This window comes from Cetorhinus maximus, chromosome 3 (assembly GCF_964194155.1).
Source record: "Cetorhinus maximus chromosome 3, sCetMax3.hap1.1, whole genome shotgun sequence".
In the NCBI taxonomy this organism is placed as follows: domain Eukaryota; kingdom Metazoa; phylum Chordata; class Chondrichthyes; order Lamniformes; family Cetorhinidae; genus Cetorhinus; species Cetorhinus maximus.
The window spans coordinates 12,882,348-12,904,640 of NC_135881.1; the positions used below are offsets into that span (position 1 = coordinate 12,882,348).

Consider the following 22,293-nt stretch of genomic DNA (forward strand, 5'->3'; position numbering starts at 1 on the left):
CTATTGAAGAGAGGGAGGCAGAAAACAGGAAACTATAGCCCAGTTGGCTTGATGTCGGTTGTGGGGAAGGCGTTAGAGTCAATCATTAAAGAGGTTATAGCTGAGCACTTAGACAAACAAAGTAATCAGAAAGAGTCAGCACGGTTTTGTGAAAGGAAAATCATGTTTAACCAATTTATTAGAGGAAAAGGAAAGCTCATTGTGTAGGGGGTATTAGCCTGAATTGATGATTGGCTAGCTGGCTCAAAACAGAGAGTATAGATAAATGGGTCTTTTTTTCTGATTGGCAGGATGTGACTAGTGAAATCCTGCAGGGGTCTGTGCTGGCGCCTCACCTTTTCACAATTCACATCAATGACTTAGATGAGGGGAGTGAAGGCACTGTAGCTAAATTTTCAGACGATGCAAAGATAGGTAGGAAAGTAGGTTGTGAAGATGTCATAAGGTGTTTGCAGACGGGTATAGATAAGTTGAGCGGGTGGGCAAAAATCAGGCAGGTGGAGTATAATGTGGGAAAACGTGAAGTCGTTCGCTTTGGCAGGAAGAATAAAAAAGCAGAGGAGTTACTTAAATGGAGAATAACTGTGGAATTCCAAAATTCAGAGAGATCTGGGTGTTTTCATGCACGAGTCACAAAAAGTTAGTATGCAGTGACAGCATGTAATCATGAAGGCTAGTGGAATGCTTTGCTTTATTATGAGAGGAATTGAACATAAAAGTAAGAATATTGTGCTTCAGTTGTACAGGACATCGGTGAGGCCTCATGGGCAACAAATCCTCGCTTAGCCAGTGACGCTCACATCCTGTCTAAGAATTAAAAAGAAGTTGCTGTTACTGTCTTATCCCTTCATCTTGATTTTCTAATACAAAAAAAATCAGTCCTCGCTGTGTGTCTAGTCAAATGATAGCAGCTGAGAGGACATTTGAGGTGGAATAAGAGGGGGCAATTTTAACCTAGCCTGTAACAGTGGGAAATAGTAAGGCTGGTTTTACAGCTCACCCGAAGTTACTCTCCATTAACGTCAATGGAGAGGATACAAAATTGGTGTTCCATCCTATGTCATGGGACTTCCAACACAGTTCCTGCTCCCAGTTGGTGGAAATTGGTCCCCGGGATTAGGGTGTTGTCCTGTGATGACAGGCTGGGGAAGCTGGTCCTATGTTTTCTGGAGTTTAGAAGAATGAGAGGCGATCTCATTGAAACTTACAAGATTCTGAAGGGGTTTGATAAGGTGGGCGCTGAGAGATTGTTTCCGTTGGTCGGGGAATCTAAAACAAGGTGGGGGCACAGTCTCAGGATAAGGGTCCGATCATTTAGGGCTGAGATGTGGAGAAATTATTTCACTCAAAAGGTTGTGAATCTTTGGACTTCTCTACCCCAGAGGGTTGTGGATGCCCCATTGTTGAATACATTTAAGACAGATTTTTGGTCTCTCAGGGAATTAAGGGATTTGGGGAGCGGGCAGGAAAATGGGGTTAAAGCCCCGGATCAGCCATGATCATGTTGAGTGGTGGAGCAGACTCAATGGGCCGTGTGGTCTACTCCTGCTCCTATTCCTTGTGCTCTTGTTCTTGTGTCTGTACATATATATGGGCACCAGTTGTGCAGTTGGCCTTGGTCAATTCTGCCACCTCCAGTGGTGGTTCACTGAGTCTCAGCTCACAACTGAGGAATAGCTACAAGGCTATTTCCTTGGCTAGGAAGCTTGCGGACACGGGGCACTGTGACAGGATAAGGAGATGGCCATTTAGGACTGAAATGAGAATTTTTTGGAATTCTCTACCCCTGGAGGCTGTGAGCGCCCAATTGTTGAGAGTAATCGCGGCTGAGATAGACAGACTCTAGCGGAATCAAGGAATATAGGGATCAGGTGAGAAAGTGCTGCTGAAACAGATAATCAGCCATGATTGTACTGATTGGCCGAGCAGGCCCAAGGCTTCTGCTTCTATTTCTTACGTAAGTATCGCACCAGCTCGCAAGGTCACTTACAATTCTTCTGTGAATCCTGGCACGGAATCTTCTACATTCACCCAGGGGGGGGCAGACCTAATGTGGCACCCGAAAGAAGGCACCGCTGACAGTGTAGCACTCTCTCACTGGTGCATCAATGTCGATTTGCTGCTCACGTCTCTGGAGCTGGATTTGACCTTCTGACTCGGAGGTATGAGCGCCAAGCCGATCCAAGGTAAGAGTACCAGGAGGGAAAACAACCTCTGAAGAGCAATTTGGGAGTTCCTACAACATGGCTCTTCTAAGTCCTTACAATGGAGGCAGAGTGACCTCCCCACATGCAACAATTTGGACGATTAACAACAACTTTGAAATCAGGGACACTGAACAGAAACTAAAGTAACTTCAGTGAAGAACTGTAACTCGTACGGCTGATTTATTCACCTTCATTATTTATAAATAGCTCTTTAAATGTCATGCACGAGGCCCCTTTCCACACAGGTCAAGGGCTGCTTTGGTGGTCCGACGATTTCCGTTTCGGACTAATCTTCTCGAGCAAGGAGATTTGAGTGGCATAGGCGATGGCGCTGCTCTCTGTTGAACAGTTCCGCTTGCGTCTTCTATTGAACTGCAGGTCTCTCTCTGAGCGCCACCATCTCAGGCACATCCTCAGCTCAGCGAGGACCTTAAGGGGCAAGAAGACACGTCAGAGATTTTCAGTCATAAAACACACAGATAGAGTTTTACAAGTAGCACAGAATGAGGCCATTCAGCCCACGTCTGAGCCTCTCTCGGCTCTTTGATAGGGCTATCCAGTTAGACCCACTCCCCTCCTCTTTCCCCATAGTCCTGCCATTTTCCCCCATTCAACTATTTAACCAATGCCCTTTTAAAGTTGCCATCAAGCCTGTCTTATCCAGGCAGCCCAGATCATAACAGTTCACTCTGTAAAAGTAATTCTCCTCATCACCCCGCTGATTCTTTTCCCAGTTACTCTGCTTCCTCTGATTAGCAACCCTCCTGCTGTTGGAAAGAGTTTCTCCTTCATTCACTCTAAACCCTTCATAATTTTACACACCCCTTTTAAAAATACTTTCCACCTTCTCTGCTGTAGGAAGCAGACCCAGGATCGAATGGGCCGAATTTTCGCCACTGCGGCTGATAGCTCAAGTCGGGGAAATTTCCTGGCCTGCCAGACACGCCGCGGTGAAAAGTGCCCTGAGATCGGAGTTGGAGTCAGGTCCTCCGACTCTGGAAGCAGATCCTAGGCAGCCATAGAGGTGGGCGAGTGCCAAGGTGGGCTGGTTAGAAGGCAGGCCTTGATTCACCAGAATTCTCCTTGAAGTTGTTCGGGCCTCTAACACTCGCCCCTCAAACCTTCTCACCCACCCCCCTCCCCACCCGCACACACCCCACCATTATACCCCCCATGCCAACTCAATGTCAACTCATTACCCCCACCCCTCATGTCCCCATGCCCTCCATGCCAACCCAAGGCCAACTCATAGCCCCAGCCCTCACATCCTTGATGGAGTTTAGAAGGATGAGGGGGGATCTGATTGAAACTTACAGAATACTGAAAGGCCTGGATAGAGTGGACGTGGGGAAGATGTTTCCATCAGTAGGAGAGACTAGGACCCGAGGGCACAGCTTCAGAGTAAAGGGAAGACCTTTTAGAACAGAGATGAGGAGAAACTTCTTTAGCCAGAGAGTGGTGAATCTATGGAATTCTTTGCCACAGAAGGCTGTGGAGGCCAGGTCATTGAGTGCATTTAAGACCGAGATAGATAGGTTCTTGATTGGTAAGGGGATCAAAGGTTACGGGGAGAAGGCGGGAGAATGGGGTTGAGAAACTTATCAGCCATAATTGAATGGCGGAGCAGACTCGATGGGCCGAATGGCCTAATTTCTGCTCCTATGCCTTATGGTTTTACGGTCTTATGTCTCATACCCTCCAGGCCAACCTAATGTCACTTGGCGACTTGATTGAGATCCTGAGGGGTCTTGACAGGGTGGACGTGGAGAGGATGTTTCCTCTTCTGGGAGAATCTAGAACTAGGGGTCACTGTTTAAAAATAAGGGGTCGCTCACTTAAGACAGAGATGAGGAGAAATGTTTTCCTCTCGGAGGGTTGTGAGTCCTTGGAACTCTCTTCCTCAAAAGGCGGTGGAAGCAGAGTCTTTGAATATTTTTAAGGCAGAGGTGGATAGAGTCTACGGGGTGAAAGGTTATAAGGGTAGGCAGGAATGTGGGGTTGAGGTTACAGTTAGATCAGCCATGAAGTCATTGAATGGCGGAGCAGGCTTGAGGGGCCGAGTGGCCTACTCCTGCTCCTAATTGGCACGTTCGTATGTAGGAGCCAAGTTTACCCACATTGGGCAAATGTGCCACCGAGCTGGCGGACTCTCTTATTCAATGATGCCACCTTGATGTCCCACTATTACGCTTCTCAATTTGAAATACCAGTTTTGATTCATTAGCAAATTCCTGAATCTTTCCAAATCACCATGAAGCCTCTTTGAACATCTGTAAAGCTTAGTGCCTGCTGTCAATGTTCACTTTCTACTTCCAATCCCTTTGCCTCAACCATCGTTTTGGTGAACGACCGAAGGGTCAGAAAGGGGGAATCCCTGAATTTCTTTTTGTTTTAACTCAGGATTAGATGACCTCCTGCAACTGCACAAATAAAATTCACTCTCAGACTGACATATTTGGTGTGTATGTGGAATATTCTGACTGGATTTGTGTGGTCTTATGTCTCCAGGAAGGTAAATTGTGAAGCAGATGTAAGGAGGCTACAAAGTGACATAGGTAGGTTAAGTGAGTGGGAAAAGATCTGGCAAATTAAGTATAATGTGGGTAAATGTGAAATTGTTCATTTTGGTAGGAAGAATAAAATTATCTAAATGCTGAGAGACTGCAGAACTCAGATTCAGAGGGATCTGGGTGTCCTAGTGCATGAATCACAAAAGATTAGTTTGCAAGTACAGCAAGTAATTAGGAAAACTAATAGGATATTATCATTTATTGTGAGGGGAATTGATTACAAAAGTAGGGAGGTTATACTTCAGTTGTGCAGGGCACTTGTGAGACCACATCTGGAGTATTGTGTACAGTATTAGTCACCTTATTTAAGGAAAGATGTAAATGCATTAGAAGCAGTTTAGAGAAGGTTTACTAGACTAATACCAGGAATGGGTGGGTTGTCTTATGAGGAAAGGTTGGACAGGTTAGGCTTGTATCCACTGGAGTTTAGAAGAGTAAGAGGTGACTTGATTGAAACCTTTAAGATCCTGAGGGGTCTTGATAGGGTGGATGTGGAGAGGATGTTTACTCTTGTGGGAGAATCTAGAACTAGGGGGTCACTGTTTAAAAATAAGGGGTCGCCCATTTAAGACAGAGATGAGGAGAAATTTTTTTCCCTCAGAGTCCTTGGAACTCTCTTCCACAAAAGTCAGGGCAAGCAGAGCCTTTGAATGTTTTTGAGGCAGAGCTAGATAGATTCTTGATTAACAAGGGGGTGAAAGGTTATCGGGGGGGGTGGGCCGGAATGTGGAGCTGCGGTTACAACCAGATCAGCCGTGAACTTATTGAATGGTGGAGCAGACCCGAGGGGGCCGAGTGGCCTACTCCTGCTCCTAATTCATGGCCAGGGTATTTCGCTCATCCGGCAGGTGTGCGGCCAAACCCGAATGAACATAAAATGATGTGCGATGGATTCGGGCGAGCCTCCCGACGTCATCACACACTCGCGCGATATTTTGGTCGGCGAGAGTGCGAGGGAATCGGACGCGTGTCTGCCGACAATTAACCGGCGTATGAAGGCCGTTAAAGTCACAATTTTTTCGTTGCCCAGCCAACTTTACGGTTGGCGGGTAGGCGAATCAGCCATGGGGCCTTTGGATTTTTAGCGAAGCCCCATCCACGGGGCGGGATGAGGTTCCGATCAGTGATTAACAAAAAAGATTTCAAACTAATTTCTAACATGTCAGAGTCACATGAGGGGGGCATGTTTTTAACATTTTAAAATTCTCTATTTTTTTTATTTTAAAAATCTTCAGCTCCCCGAATCAGCTCCGTGCCTCAGGAGGCTTTCACTGTGCGCACCCGTGCGCACGCGCAAACTCCCACACTCACACCCCTCCCCGTGCACCCCCCCACCCCCACCCCGGGCAGCGCTGAGCATTTCAGCGCGCGTTTCACGCCGCTTGGCCGTTAATCGACCAGCCGGCCCGGAACCGCAGTCGGGGGCCCGATCGGGCCTACCCGCCGAGCCTGCACGACGACCGGAAAACCCTGGGCCGTACGCTTGTATGTAACAGTGGTGACAGAAAGTATTAAAAGTATAATCGACCTTTAGGTCAAAACACCCATGAATATTTGTTCTGCACAGCAGTGCAATCGCCTGCAAATAGACTGAAAACACGGATACGCTCTGCCCTCAGGATGGTTTGAAATTAGGCCTAGGTTTTATAAGGCAGAACCCTAACAAAGAGGATTGAACTGGGAGCAAAGGCTAGAAAAAGTTGGACACTTGAGGCCATTTGGCCCATTGGGCCCGTGCTTCTCTCATTGGTACAGCTATTTAACTGGGTTAAAGGGGTGGAACCCATGTGAGGGCGGATTATACAAGTCTGTCCAATGCAGGAGCATGGCCTTGAGGAGCCAAAGTGGTCTTTCCTTATTGTCTGCTAACTTAGACATTTAAAACAAACAATTTTATTTCTAACTGGTACTTATATCAAAGTAATGAGCAGGCTAAGCGGGGCCCCATCATTGAGGCACAGATGAGAATGCATCAACATCACCTAAAGGCTGGGAACCCCCCGTGCCCAGGGAGAGGCAAGGCCTCTGGCTGTAAGGTGAACGGGTTTCCATATAGGTGAGGGAAGAAGAAAGCCAGAGGCACACAGGGAAAGAGAGACACACACGCTGACTGGAATCTAGTGGAGGGGTTCAGGGGGGTTTATATACAGAATAATGAATATCTGGGAGTGAGTTACAGACTGGAATCTAATCGAGGGGTTCGGGGGGTTTTTATATAGAATAACAGGTACCTGGGAGTGAGTTGAAGACTGGAATCTAATGGAGAGGTTTGGGTAGTTTATATATAGAGTAATGAATACCTGGGAGTGAGTTGAAGACTGGAATCTAATGGAGAGGTTTGGGTAGTTTATATATAGAGTAATGAATACCTGGGAGTGAGTTGCAGACTGGAATCTAATGGAGGGGTTCGGGGGGTTTATATATAGAATAATATATATCCGGGAGTGAGTTACAGACTGGAATCTAATCTAGGGGTTCAGGTAGTTTATATATAGAATAATATATATCCGGGAGTGAGCTAAGACTGGAATCTAATTGAGGAGTTTGGGGGGGTTTATTTACAGAACAATGGATACCTGGGAGTGAGTTACAGACTGGAATCTAATTGAGGGGTTCAGGTGGTTTATATATAGAATAATATATATCCGGGAGTGAGTTATATACTGGAATCTAATTGAGGAGTTTGGGGGGTTTATTTACAGAACAATGGATACCTGGGAGTGAGTTGCAGACTGGAATCTAATCGAGGGGTTCAGGTGGTTTATATATAGAACAATATATATCCGGGCGTGAGTTACAGACTGGAATCTAATCGAGAGGTTCAGGTGGTTTATATATAGAATAATATATATCCGGGCGTGAGTTACAGACTGGAATCTAATCGAGGGGTTCAGATGGTTTATATATAGAATAATATATATCTGGGCGTGAGTTACAGACTGGAATCTAATCGAGGGGTTCAGGTGGTTTATATATAGAATAACAGATACCCGGGAGTGAGTTACAGGCTGGAATCTAATCGAGAGGTTCAGGTGGTTTATATATAGAATAATATATATCCGGGCTGGAATCTAATCGAGGACTTCAGATGGTTTATAAGGCATGTTCCTATGTTCTAATACTTTCTCCTGCCCCACATTCTAACAGATGTGGCTAACAGCTGTTGAACCATGAGGAAGTCCCAAGAAAACTCCAACAAGCCTGCTCTCCTGCTCTTGTCACTATAATGCCTCCCTCAAGCACCTCAAGCAGTAAATAATTCCTTACCTCTCCATTCAGGAAACAGTACAGTAAAGCCACAGCGAAGCCCTGTTTAAAAAAAAAATAGAATCAATTAAGTTGGAGCAGAGCAATTATGTTTAGTTTGTCAATATTGCTGTAAGTGTGTCTGTTCCAAGTGATACTCGGCTCATTTAAGAATTAGCTAGATATTGTGATGGTAATGGTAGGGTTGGTGTTCTGAAGGGAGACGGTTATAAAGGCCCAAAGTTTTTGTATAGCTAGACAGCGTTTGAATGTGGAACTCTACCATGTGGGGCAGTTGGGACCAATAGCAGAGATAGATTTCAGACTTGCTCGAACGCTATGGGGGTGGATTTTATGAGGGTTATCTGCCCCACCCCTCCACCCCCAAGCTAAAAGTCAGTCGACACCTCGTCAGTATGAAACCAGACTGCCCCTAATTAGGATAGGCGATGGCGCAGTAGTATTGTCGCTGGGGCTAGTAATCCAGAGAACCCAGGATTGAATCCCACCATGGCAGATGGTGGAGTGTAAATTCATTAAATATGTGGAATAAAATCCTACCTGCTTCACTAATGCCCTTTAGGGAAGGAAATCTGCTGTCCTTACCCGGTCTGACCTACATGTGACTCCAGAGCCACAGCAATGTGGCTGGCTCTTAAATGACCTGTGAACAAGGGGCAATTAGGGATGGGCAATAAATGCTGGCCTAGCCAACAATGCCCACATCCCATGAATTGATAAAAAAAACACACTGGGGCTGGCCTTAATAAGCTGAGAGTGAGGGAAGAGTAGCTGCTGGCTAATCTGATTGGCTGGCAGCTCTGTAGTCCCAGCAGCACCAGAAGAGAGTAGTGGTCATCGTTGGCACTACATGCTAGCCCTGAGAAGATAGGTATCGGACTGAGGTAAGTCTGGGTGGACACGACTAGGACTCAGTGCTGATGGGCAGTACAGGTCACAGGGGTCGGTGAGGGAGGGGTGGGCACAATGTGGGTTTGGAATGGTCGGGTAGAGATCAGATGCCAAGTCACAGATCAGAGGCAGAATTGGGAGGAAATGGGGAGGGTACAGGCTCAACATGCCCCCTCTAGGGTGATAGGAAGGAGTTACAAGCCCAGAGAACCATGGACGGCCAGAGATATTCAGGATACGATGAGAAGTAAAAGAGAGGCTTTTAGCAGGTACAAGGGAAGCAAATCAGCGGAGGCATTAGTGGAGTACAGAAAGTGCAGGGTGGAGCTTAAGAAAGCAATTAGGAGAGCAAAGAGGGGATATGAGAAAGCTCTGGCTGGTAAAAGTAGGGAAAATCCCAAGATATTCTATAAGTATGTCAGTGAGGAGAGGATAACCAGGGAAAGAGTAGGGCCTATTAGGGACCAAGGGGGCAATCTATGGGTGGAGCCAGAGGACAACGCTAGAGTGTTGAATGAATACTTCACATCCGTCTTCACCCAAGAGAATGAGGATGAAGGTATGGAACTCGGGGAGAGAGACTGCGAAGTTCTTGAGCAAATTGATATAGGGAGTGACAAGGTATTGGAGGTGTTGGCAGGCTTACAAGTGGACAAATCTCCAGGTCTGGATGATGTGTCACAGACTGCTGAGGGAGGCAAGGGAGAAGATCGCAGGGGCTCTGACCCAAATTTTTAATTCCCCTGTCTACAGAGGAGGTGCCAGAGGACTGGAGAACAGCTAATGTGGTTCCGCTATTTAAGAAGGGTTGAAGAGATAAGCCAGGGAACTACAAGCCAGTGAGTCTCACGTCAGTGGTAGGGAAACTATTGGACAAAATTCTGAAGGAGACAATTTATCTCCACTTGGAGAGGCAAGGTTTGAACAGGGATAGTCAGCATGGCTTTGTCAGAGGGAGGTCATGCCTAACAAGTTTAATTGAATTTTTTGAGGAGGTGACCAGGTGTGTAGATGAGGGTAGTGCAGTTGATTAGTTTATATGGATTTCAGCAAAGCCTTTGACAAGGTCCCACATGGGAGACTTATAAAGAAGGCAAATGCATATGGGATACAGGGTAATTTGATAAGGTGGATTCAAAATTGGCTTAGTTGCAGGAGACAGAGGGTGATGACAGAAGGATGCTTTAGTGACTGAAAGTCAGTGTCCAGTGGCGTACCACAGGGATCGGTGCTGGGTCCCCTATTATTTGTCATTTATATAGACGACATAGATGACTATGTGGGGGGTAGGCTGTGTAAGTTTGCGGATGACACAAAGATTGGCCGGGTGGTTAACAGTGAGGCTAAGTGTCTTTGGCTACAGGAGAATGGGCAAAGAAGTGGCAGATGGAATACAACGTGGGGAAGTGTGAGATCATCCATTTTGGTAGGAAGAATAGAGGCATAGACTATTTTCTAAATGGGGAGAGAATTCAGAAATCTGGAGTGCAAAGCGACTTGGGAGTCCTAGTCCAGGATTCTCTTAACTTGCAGGTTGAGTCAGTAGTTAGGAAGACAAATGCAATGATGGCATTTATTTCGAGAGGACTAGAATATAAAAGCAGGGATGTGCTGCTGAGGCTTTATAAGGCACTGGTCAGACCACATTTAGAATATTGTGAGCAATTTTGGGCCCCGTATCTCAGGAAGGATGTTCTAGCCCCGGAGAGGGTCCAGAGGAGGTTCACAAGAACGATCCCAGGAATGAAAGGCTTAGCATATGAGGAACATTTAAGGACTCTGGATCTCTTCTCGATGGAGTTTAGAAGGATGAGGTGGGATCTGATTGAAACTTACAGAATACTGAAAGGCCTGAATAGAGTGGACGTGGGGAAGATGTTTCCATTAGTAGGAGAGACTAGGACCCGAGGGCACAGCCTCAGAGTAAAGAGAAGACCTTTTAGAACAGAGATGAGGAGAAACTTCTTTAGCCAGAGAGTGGTGAATCTATGGAATTCATTGGCACAGAAGGCTGTGGAGGCCAGGTCATTGAGTGTATTTAAGACCGAGATAGATAGATTCTTGATTGGTAAGGGGATCAAAGGTTACGGGGAGAAGGTGGGAGAATGGGTTTGAGAAACTTATCAGCCATGATTGAATGGCGGAGCCGGCTCAATGGGCCGAATGGCCTAATTTCTGCTCCTATGTCTTATGGTCTTATGGTCTACAGGAAGATATAGATGGGATGGTCAAATGGGCAGATAAGTGGCAGATGGAATTTAACCCTGAAAAGTGTGAGGTAATACACTTCGGAAGGAGTAGTTTGATAAGGAAGTATTCAATGAACGGCATGACACTAGGAAGTTCTGAGGAACAAAGGGACCTTGGTGTGTGTGTCCATAGATCTCTGAAGGCGGAGGGGCATGTTAGTGGGGTGGTGAAAAAGGCATATGGGACACTTGCCTATATCAATCGAGGCATAGATTACAAAAGTAGGGTGGTCATGTTGGAGTTGTATAGAACCTCGGTGAGACCACAGCTGGCGTACTGTGTGCAGTTCTGGTCGCCACATTATAGGAAGGATGTGATTGCACTGGAGGGGGTGCAGAGGAGATTCACCAGGATGTTGCCTGGGATGAAACATTTAAGTTATGAAGAGAGTTTGGATAGACTTGGGTTGTTTTTGTTGGAGCAGAGAAGACTGAGGGGCGACCTGATCGAGGTGTAGAAGATTACGAGGGGCATGGACAGGGTGGATAGGGAGCAGCTGTTCCCCTTAGTTGAAGGGTGAGTTACGAGGGGACACAAGTTCAAGGTAAGGGGCTGGAGGTTTAGGGGGGGATGTGAGGAAAAACTTTTTTACCCAGAGGGCCTGGAATGCACTGCCTGGGAGGGTGGTGGAGGCGGGTTGCCTCACATCATTTAAAAAGTACCTGGATGAGCACTTAGCACGTCATAACATTCAAGGTTATGGGCCAAGTGCTGGTAAATGGGATTAGGTTGGTAGGTCAGGTGTTTCTCATTTGTCAGTGCAGACTCGATGGGCCGAAGGGCCTCTTCTGCTCTGTGTGATTCTGTGATTCTGTGATTTTGTGATCGAGTGGAGAAGGAGCCAGAGATCACAGGAGTTGGTGATCGAATGGGGGCTTTGAGCTCGGAGGCTGCTGGACATTCTTACTGGGTAGCTTGTTGGGCCTGGTGGATACACTCCTGCTCCTCCTGACCCACAAGCAGTGCTGTAAAGACACTTACCTCAAGAATCAGCCCTTATCACCTCTTTTTACCTGCTGGGTTTCCCAAGGCCTGGTTAAAACTTGAATCACTGGTAAAATATAGGCACGCAACCCCTTAAAAAGTTTTTAACAACCAATACCCCTCTCAGGAGTGGGTTGGTCTCTTGCCCAATCATTCAATCTCCATTAAAACTGGAAGTGGGCGGGTTGGAGGATGGCTGGTTCTTTTGTCAGCTTTTCAACATTTTAACTTTCCACCCGACCCAAACCCACCAATTTTGTCAGATTAAAATTATCGCCTGAGTGCCTGTCATCACACGCTGTCCCCACCACTTATAAGGGCAGAGTTGATGCCAGTGTGACCATAGTAACCATACTTTGCTGAGGTACGATGATTGGAACAGCCTGAAGGCCTATCTTTCCTGAATGTCGGCACAGCCTTTTAAATGATAAGTACAGAGTAAGGATTTATTGAACTGTGCTGACTATGCTATAAGCCCTGCCTTTGTAAATGCTGGCGATGAATAGTCGGCTTTTGACCGATGTAGGTGGCCGCCAATGCTAAGCGCAGAGGGTGCAGGTGGTGGGGACAGTACCTGAAACGATCCTATTCCAAGCTCGATGTGGAGTCTCAGATCTTCCGCGATGTGATCGGGTAAAAACACACACATAATGTAATGGACACCAAAGAGCGGGATGAGGAGCAGAGTCGACTTCGTCAGCCTCCTGCAAAAGAAGTTTGGAGTTTTTCGTTTTAAACCAACCCCCTCCCCAAAAAATTCAAAGGAAAATTACTGCCTTTCTCTCTGGGAAGGTCAAAGCGTCAGGCCAGTGAACAAGGGCCAGGAGCGGAGGGTCACTGCGAACGTGTTTGTCAGAGTCCCCCAGTTCAATTGGAAATAAGAGGGATTCCTATATCCCTGTAGCATTCTTCACAAAGACATGGGGATTTGTAGATATTAAAGATGGCATCGTAATTGATAAGATGGGTTAAATTTTTAAAAAGGGCTAAATTAATTCTACATGGACACAGGGCAGAATTTCATCCATGTCAGGCTTGGCGGGAGCGGTCAGGAAGTTGACTGCCGCCCGCGATCAATTTCATGCTGTCGGGCAAATTAAGGCCCGCCCAGCGTGAAACGCTCAGCGCTGCCTGTGTTGGAGGGGGGGGGTGGGGTGGAGAGGGCGAGCAGAGCGAGTGTGAACTTCACGCACGTGCACGAGCGTGGGCTTCAGAACCTCCCTGAGGCACGGAGAGCTGACCCAGAGAGACGAGGAGTTATTATAAAAAAAAAATAAAGAAAATAAAAATGTAACGCAACATGTCCCCTCGCGTGACTCTGTCACACGAGCTGGGACGTGTTATTCATTAAATTTTAAAACTTTTACTTTTTAAAATTTTGTTTGCTTTTGGAAACCTCTTCCCAGCCGTGGATGAGGTTTCCAAAAAAAAATGTCAAGGCCGCTTGGTCTTTTTCGCCTGCCCCGCCAACCCTTAGGTCGGACGGGTAGCAAAACATTTAAATTAATTGATTAGTTAATGGCCTTCACAGGCCTTTTAATCTTCACGGGCGCGCTACCAGCTCCGGGGCGCCCGCCCACTGACCGAACTATCGCCTGACTGTGCGTTGACGTTGGCACGCTCGGCCGAGGTCGACGGGCGTCATTTCACGCTAGAGCGGGTCAGACGCCCGGCCGCTCGCTGAACGGAGATTTCTGCTCCAAAAACCGCATTCTAATCTCACTATTGATTCAACTGCGGAGCAAACACAAGTTCCCTAAACTCAGTCGGCAGCAGCCTTGCAGTAACTCTTATCAGACAGCTTAGAACCCCTGCCTTCCCCCTCTGACATACGCATTCTGAACTTCTTTTCTGTCTTCCTCTGTGTCTCTGTGTCTCACTGGGCCCCTGTTGCTAAGGCAACAGCACAGCTTTGTCTACTTTGTGGTTTTTTTTTCCCCAAATTCATTAAACTTCTAATCCCTTTTTAATCCAACTCCTCACGTCAAGGCTTATAAAACCTCATTAAAAATGTATGTATCCAAACAAATCCAGAAAACCTAACCTTTTTGCTAGGAGGCTTCTCCAGACTTCCCAGCACCAAGCTCACAAAAAAATCTAAATGAAATTGAAAGCATGTTCCACCTTTCTTAACACATAAATATAAATTAAACTTAAAGTTCCTAACAATATCCATCTCCAACAAGAGATAATCTAACTACCTCCCCTTGACATTCAATGGCATTAGCATCGTTGAACCCCCCACTATCAACATCCCAGGGGTTACCATTGACCCGAAAATGAACCGGACCAGTCATATAAATACTGCAGCGACTAAAGCAGGTCAGAGGCTAGGAATTCTGCGTCGAGTAACTCACCTCCAGACTCCCCAAAGCCTGTCCACCATCTACAAGGCACAACTCAGGAGTGTGATGGAATGCTCTCCACTTGCCTGGATGAGTGCAGCTCTAACGACACTCAAGAAGCTCAACACCATCCAGGATGAAGCAGCCCGCCTGATTTCCACCCAATCCACCACATTCCCTCCATGTTTCAAAATGTCTCCTGTTCGATGTTAGATGTGAATCTATGATTGGGCAGCACTTGCTGAACAATCTTGACTGCACTAATGGCTATACTAACCAATTTAAGATAGTCAGTCAAGCTCGTAATGTGGCTCATTTATGGTTTACTAGAAGTGACGTACATTCGAACACAAGGACCCATACTCTGCAAACAAAAGGAATATGTTCAAGCCCAGTGCCTTTTTTTGAATGACCTGGGAACCTTGGCCAATTGGAGTGGACTTTCCAACTAATCAACATCCTTTTCTCTTGTGGTATAAATTGTTATGATTGTTTGAAATCAATGTATTAATTTAAGACCTTAGCCATGCCCTTTCTTCCATCCATAAATTCCTTTTTTAGGTCCCTAATTTGTCACATCCCTCTTTGTACACCCTTTTACTGTTTGTATGGCTATAGAAAACTTTGGGATTCCCATTTTTTAGCAGCCAGTCTCCCCTCATACTCTCTCTTCTCTTCTTCTTAATATGCTTCCCCTCTGAACCTTATATCTTTAGCTTGGTTCTCAAATGTATTACCTACCTGATACCTGAAGCACTCTTCATCTTACTCTCTCTTTTGTCGGAGTTCTGGATTTGTTTAGCCTACCATATTCATGAGAATGTACCTTGACTTTACCCAAGCTATCTCTCCTTTCGAGGCAGCTCATTATTCCATTGTTGGAATAGTTGTAGAATGTGGAATGTCCACAGTTTTGCCAGCCAATCGTTGGTTTCAGTTTACCTGGGCCAGTTCTCTTCTCACCCCACTGAAATTGGTCCTCCTCCAGTTAATTATTTTTACTCTGGATTGCACTGTGCCCTTTGCCAAAGCCAACATAAACCTCATGCTACAATGATCACTATCCCCTAGATGTTCCCCTAATGACACTTGACCCACCTGATTTCCAAGATCCAGATCCAGCAATGCCTCCTTCCTCATTGGGCTGGAAATATACTGTTCTAGAAAATTCTCCTGAACACACTTCAGAAACGTTCCCCCTCGTGCCCTTTACACATTATTATCCCAGTTCAGGTTCAGATAATTAGAGTCTCCCATTATAATTCTTGCACCTCTCTGTAAATTTCCTTGCAAATATTGTTGTATGACACCGTGTGTGCCTGTATGCCATTGCAATGTAACGGTGCTCGGCAGAGCAAGGGTTAACATGGGACTGAAGAATAACACCACCTGTGGTATGATGTATAGAGTCACATGGTAACAGTCCAGAGAGAAGACTCTAGAAGCAGCCTACCTGCATAGCGGCAGCACCATGCATGACAGTAACCTGGGATCTGTAAATAGTTAAAGGTTAACAAAAAGAGTTCAGGTTTAAACATACACGTCTCAAGATCTCAAAATTGAGACACCACAGTGATGGCACCATAACCCAACATGATGATCAGCGGTGATAATACAACATGGTGAGCAGCAGGCGTGATACAAAAGGTACCATTTTAAACAATGAACCCAGAACAGGGTCCCAAGGTATGAGAAACTAAAAACAGCCTGACCAGAGATGTGTACCTAAGAAGAAAACTTAAAAGAAGGGTTGATGAAGCTTCGCTACAGAGTTGGCAGTTGAGGAATCCACTAGAGTGAGTGGAGGTCCACTGCGAGACCCCCTGAGTGGTGCAGAGTGAAGACACCTGCTCAGATCATAAAGACAGGTGAGCACAACTACAAAAATTGCAAGATCCCTGAGTGACGTAGAGCAAAAAAACTGCTCAGATCACAAGTAGCGTGAGCAACACTACAGAAAGTTGCAAGACCCCTGAGTGACGCAGAGGCAAAGGACCTGGACAGCTCACGAGATGGTGAGCAAAAATACAAAATACAAGCTGCACTTACATTGTAGAACAGGTGGCGGTCCCAGGGGTCAGCGTCCAGAGGGCAGCTAGAGGAAAGCTGCAACACCAGCCAGCACTTTATAACACAAGGTGCCGGACTGAAGTAAAAATGAGAATTGCTGCTGTTCTAAAGATTTTTAGGAAATCACCTTCAGGCAAGCACAGCAAATAGAAAGAAGTGCTATGGCTTTAAGTTTAAAAAACTGTCAATTGCTGAATGGCTAAGAAGTCTCCTGGAGCACGGGAAACTCAAACAGAAAGAGAAAAGCACCTGCACAGGTAAAAGAAAAAAAAAGAAATAATCACAGAGAAAAGAAATGCTTCCACCTTGAAGATTGAGAAAAAAAGGCCCACAATTTCCGTGGAGCCCACCAAGATCATAAAAACATGGAAAAATCACAGGCAGAGAAACCGACAGCTGCAGACAGTCTTAGTGAAGACAATGGTTACTGAACTGACAGCCTTAAAGGGGCAATGAAATTTAAAGCTGTAACTACAAGAAAAAACAAACGGCCATGGACAGAAAATTGGAAGAGACCTAGGGAGAGAGCAACTCCCAATAAAGTGCCGAGGGCAACAAGAGATCCCAGAGTGAGGGTAACTCCCAATAAAACACCAAGGGCGACAAGAGATTCCAGAGTGAGGGTAACTCCCAATAAAGTGCCGAGGGCAACAAGAGATCCCAGAGCAAGGGTAGCTCCCAATAAAACACCAAGGGCAACAAGGGATTCCATAGTGAGGGTAACTCCCAATAAAGTGCCGAGAGCAACAAGAGACCCCCATGGAAAGGCAACAAAAGACCCCAGAGAGAGGGCAACAAAAGACCCCAGAGATAGAGAGACAGAAGACCTTGGAGCAAGGGAGACAGGAGAGCCCGGAGCAAGGGAGACAATATTCAAATAAACCACAAAACAGTTGCTGACCATGTCAGTGCAATGAAATGCACGAATCAAAGAGTATAGTGCAGAAGAAAGAAATGGCTGAGAAGCAGCTGAAAGGCTTAAAAATAGAGCTTTGTTTGGAAATGCTGACATGGTACCCAAACTGCAACAGCACATAGCAGTGTGGAGTGAGCAGATGGCTGTGAATGGTGGAAAGCTACTGAGATGGCTCCAAAGAAGCAAAACATGCAAAAAGGTAAATGAAGCTGTTCTACAGGAAAATGCTCGCATCAGAGCTGAACTGGAAGGTTTGAAGCACAAGGTTCTAGCTGAGTATATACCTTTGAAAACGCATGATCAACTGAAGTCTTCAATCAACCGCGCTGCTCGAGATCTGAACAAACAAATCTCAGTGGCATCACAAAGGTTTTGGTCAACAGTGAGGGATAGGAGGATGTGAGGCAGGGAATGGGACCCAGTAATGGAGGAGCCTCAGGCTTTGCAATCATTCCTTCACAATTGCTGGGTCAAAATCCTGGAATTCCCTCCCTAACAACACTGTGGGTGTACCTACACCACAGGGACTGTAGCGGTTCAAGAAGGCAGCTCACCACTGCCTTCTTAAGGGCAATTAGGGATGGGTAATAAATGCTGCCCCCATCCCGTGAATGAATAAAAAAAAGTGTCAAACAGGTTTGAGGCACTCGCAGCCCGTGTGGATGAAAGCGGGGTCTGCAATGTGGGTGAGCAGGCTGACCATGGTACAGGAAGCCATTCAAGTGGGGGGAGCAAAGAGGAATGTAGTGGTAGTATGAGACAGTCTAGTGAAGGGGTTTGAAACTGTTCTCTGTAGCAAAGAGCGAGAGTCCAGAAGGCTGAGTTGCCTGCCTGGTGCCAGGGTTCAGGATGTCTGCTCAGGGCTCGAGAGGAACTTACAGCGGGAGAGGGAGGATCCAGTTGTTGTGGTCCATGTAGGTACCAATTATGTAGGCAGGACAGGGAAAGAGGTTCTGCATAATCAGTATGAGAAGCTAGATACCAAATTAAGAAGCAGAATCTCAAAGGGGGTTCTCTCTGGATTATTACCTGCGCCATTTGCAAATTGGCATAGGGCAAATAAGATTAGAGAGATGAATGTGAGGCTCAAAGACTGATGTGGGAGAAGTGGGTTCTGGTTTGTGGGGCATTGGTGCCAGTACTGGGGAAAGTGGGGGCTGTATCATTGGGATGGTCTACACTGGAACCACGCTGGGATAAGTGTTATTGCAAACCACATACCTAGGGAAGTAGAGAGGGCCTTAAACTAACAGGGGAGGGGGGGAGGGGGAGGGATAAAGCTTGGGTAGATGTGGCAAATCCAGGGGTAGCTTCAAGGCAGGAAACCATAATAGTAATATGAGAAATGAGGATCATAGAGTAGCAGGAAGGGACAGAGAGATTAAACTTGAGAATGCACCAACAGTCAAGACTAAACGGTACAAAGATAACAAAAAGACAAAACTAAAGACTCTGTATCTGAATGCATGTAGCATTCATAATTAAGTAAATGGATTGATAGCGCACATAGAAGTAAATAAATATGATCTGATAGCCATTATGGAGATGTGGCTGCAGGATGACAAGGATTGGATCCTGGATCCTGAGTGGTATATGACATTCAAGAAGATTAGGAAGTTAGGTAAAGGTGGAGGGGTAGCACTGTTAATCAAGGATGGCATTTGTGCAATAAATAGAGATGACCTAGGTTCAGGAGATCTAAAGAATCAGTTTGGAGATTAGGAATAGTAGGGGAAAGATATCTCCAGTGGTAGTGGTTTACAATCCCCCTAACAGTACATATGAGCATACAAACAAGGGCAGGAGTAGGCCATTCAGCCCCTTGAGCTGCTCTGCCATTTAATAAGATCATGGCTGATCTGAAAGTAACCTGAAATCTGCATCACACTTACCACTGATAACCCATCAACCCTTTGCTTACCAAGACTCAAGCCTTAAAAATATTCAAAGGCTCTGCTTCCACCACCTTTTCTGGAAGAGAGTTCCAAAGACCCACCACCCTCTGAGCGAAACAATTTCACCTCATCTCCATTTTAAATGGGCGACCCCTTATTTTTAAACAGTGACCCCTAGTTATTGATTCTCCCACAAGAGGAAACATCCTCTCCACATCCACCCTGTCAAGACCCCTCAGGATCTTACATGTTTCAATCAAGTCGCCTCTTAGTCTTCTAAGCTCCAATGGGTAGAAGCCTAGTCTGTCAAATCTTTCCTCATGAGACAGCCCACCCATTCCAGGAATTAGTCTGGTAAACCTTCCCTGAACTGCTTCCAATGCATTTACATCTTTCCTCAAATAAGGTGACCAATACTGTACACAGTACTCCAGATGTGGTCTCACAAGTGCCCTGCATAACTGAAGCATAACCTCCCTACTTTTGTATTCAATTCCCCTTGCAATAAATAATAACATTCCATTAGCTTTCCTAAGTACTTGCTGTACCTGCAGACTAACTTTTTGTGATTCATGCACTAGGACACCCAGGTCCCTCTGTACCTCAGAGCTCTGCAATCTGTCATCATTTTGATAATATGATTCTCTTTTATTCTTGCTGCCAAAATGGATATTTTCACATTTTCCCATATCATACTCCATTTGTCATATTTTTGGCCAATCACTTAACCTATCTATATCTTTTTACATCCTTCTTATGTCCGCTTCACTGCCTGGGAGGGTGGTGGAGGCGGGTTGCCTCACATCCTTTAAAAAGTACCTGGATGAGCACTTGGCACGTCATAACATTCAAGGCTGTGGGCCAATTGCTGGTAAATGGGATTAGGTAGGTAGGTCAGGTGTTTCTCTTGGTGAAATTTGCAGAATCACAGAATCATTAGGGTGCAGAAGGAGGCCATTCAGCCCACTGTGTCTGCACTGGCTCTCTGAGCATTTTAACTTATCACCAATCTCCTTTTCGCCTTTTCCCCATAACCCTGCGCATTGTTTCGATTTAAATAATCATCTAATGCCCTCTCGAATGCTTCAATTGAACCTGCCTCCACCACACTTCCAGGCAGTGCATTCCAAACCCTAACTACTCACTGTGTGAAAAAATTATTTCTCACCTCGCATTTGCTTCTTTTACAAAACATTTAAAACTGTGCCCTCTGGTTCTCAATCTGTTTATGAGAGGGAACAGTTTCTCCCTATCTACTCTGTCTAGACCCCGCATGATTTTGAAAACTTCTATCAAATCTCCTCTTAGTCTTCTCTCCAAGGAAAACAGTCCCAACTTCTCCAATCTTTCCTCATAACTGAACTGTCTCATCCCTGGAACCATTCTCGTAAACCTCTTCTGCACTGTCTCCAATGCGTTTACATCCTTCCTATAGTGTGGAACCCAGAACTGTACACAATATTCCAGCTGAGGTCTAACCAGAGTCTTATATAAGTTCATCAAAACTTCCCTGCTCTTATATTCTATGCCCTTATTAATGAAACCTAGAATACTGTATGCTTTAGAAACAGTTCTCTCCACCTGTCCTGCCACCTTTAATGACTTATGTACATACACACCCAGGTCAAGTGTATCACCTCACACTTCTCTGCATTGAACTTCATCTGCTACCTATCTGTGCACTCTACCAACTTGTCTATGTCCATTTGAAGTTCTACTCTGTCCTCCTCACAGTTTACAACACTTCCCAAGTTTTGGATCATCCGCAAACTTTGAAATTGTCCCCTGCACACCAAGATCTAGATCATTAATATATATCAGGAAGAGCAAGGGTCCCAATACCAACCCCTGGGGAACTCCACTACAAACCTTCCTCCAGCCCGAAATTTTTCTCTGTTTTTTATCCCTCAGCCAATTTTGTATCCACGGTGCTACTGCCCCTTTTATTCCATGACCTATAACTTCCCTCATAAGTCTGTTGTGTGGCCTGTATCAAACACCTTTTGGAAGTCCATATACACCACATCAACGGCCTTGTCCTCATCAACCATCTCTGCTACCTCTTCAAAATACTCCAGCAAGTTAGTTAGACATGATTGTCCTTTAACAAATCCATGCTGACTCTTCTGAATCAATCCACATTTTTCCATGTGACTATTAATTCTATCCCAAATAGTTGTTTCTAGAAGTTTCCCTACCACCGAAGTTAAACTGACTCGTCTGTAATTGCAGGGCATATCTTTACAATCTTTTTTGAACAAGGGCATAATGTTTGCAATTCTCCAGTCCTCCGGCACCTCCCCTGAATCCAGGGAACATTGAAAGATTATTGCCAGTGCCTCTGCAATTTCCAATCTCACTTCCTTCAATATTCTTGGCTGCATCTCATCCGATCCCGGTGCCTTATCAACTTTAAGTACCGACAGCTTATCCAATACCTCCTCTATATCAATTTTAAACCCTTCCAGTGACTGAGTTTCCTCCTCTGTCACCATGGCCTGGGCAGAATCTACCTACAAAGTACAATCACTAGGGAAGCAATACTAGGCAAACTGATAGAGCTGCAGACTCTCAATCTCCGAGTCCTGATGGACTTCGTCCTAGGGTCTTAAAAGAGGTGGCTAATGAGGTAGTCGATGCGCTGGTGTGAATTTTTGAAAATTCTCTAGATTCTGGAAAGATCCCATCAGACTGGAAAGTCGCAAATATAATATTCAAGAAGGGTCGGAGGCAGAAAACAGGAAACTATAGGCTAGTTAGCTTGATGTCTGTTGTGGGGAAGGTGTTAGAATCGATCATTAAGGAGGTTATAGCTGGGCACTTAACAAAACACAAGGTAATCGGGAAGAGTCTGCATGGTTTTGTAAAAGAAAAATCATATTTAACCAATTTAGTGGA

At 45.5% G+C, this 22,293-nt stretch overlaps 1 protein-coding gene across 1 annotated transcript in view; it reads right to left on the reverse strand.

The window, feature by feature from the left end:
• Positions 1-2,348: 2,348 nt before the first annotated feature.
• The window catches only part of LOC144672518 (vasoactive intestinal polypeptide receptor 1-like), a 51,282-nt gene continuing 31,337 nt past the window's right edge, over positions 2,349-22,293 (reverse strand). Inside the window, exons 8-10 of the mRNA XM_078534365.1 lie at positions 12,744-12,873; positions 8,045-8,086; positions 2,349-2,636 (exon numbers count right to left, since the gene is read on the reverse strand). Of these exons, the coding sequence (XP_078390491.1) occupies positions 2,454-2,636; positions 8,045-8,086; positions 12,744-12,873 (355 nt within the window). The 3' untranslated portion in view covers positions 2,349-2,453. The remainder of the gene's footprint in view (positions 2,637-8,044; positions 8,087-12,743; positions 12,874-22,293) is intronic.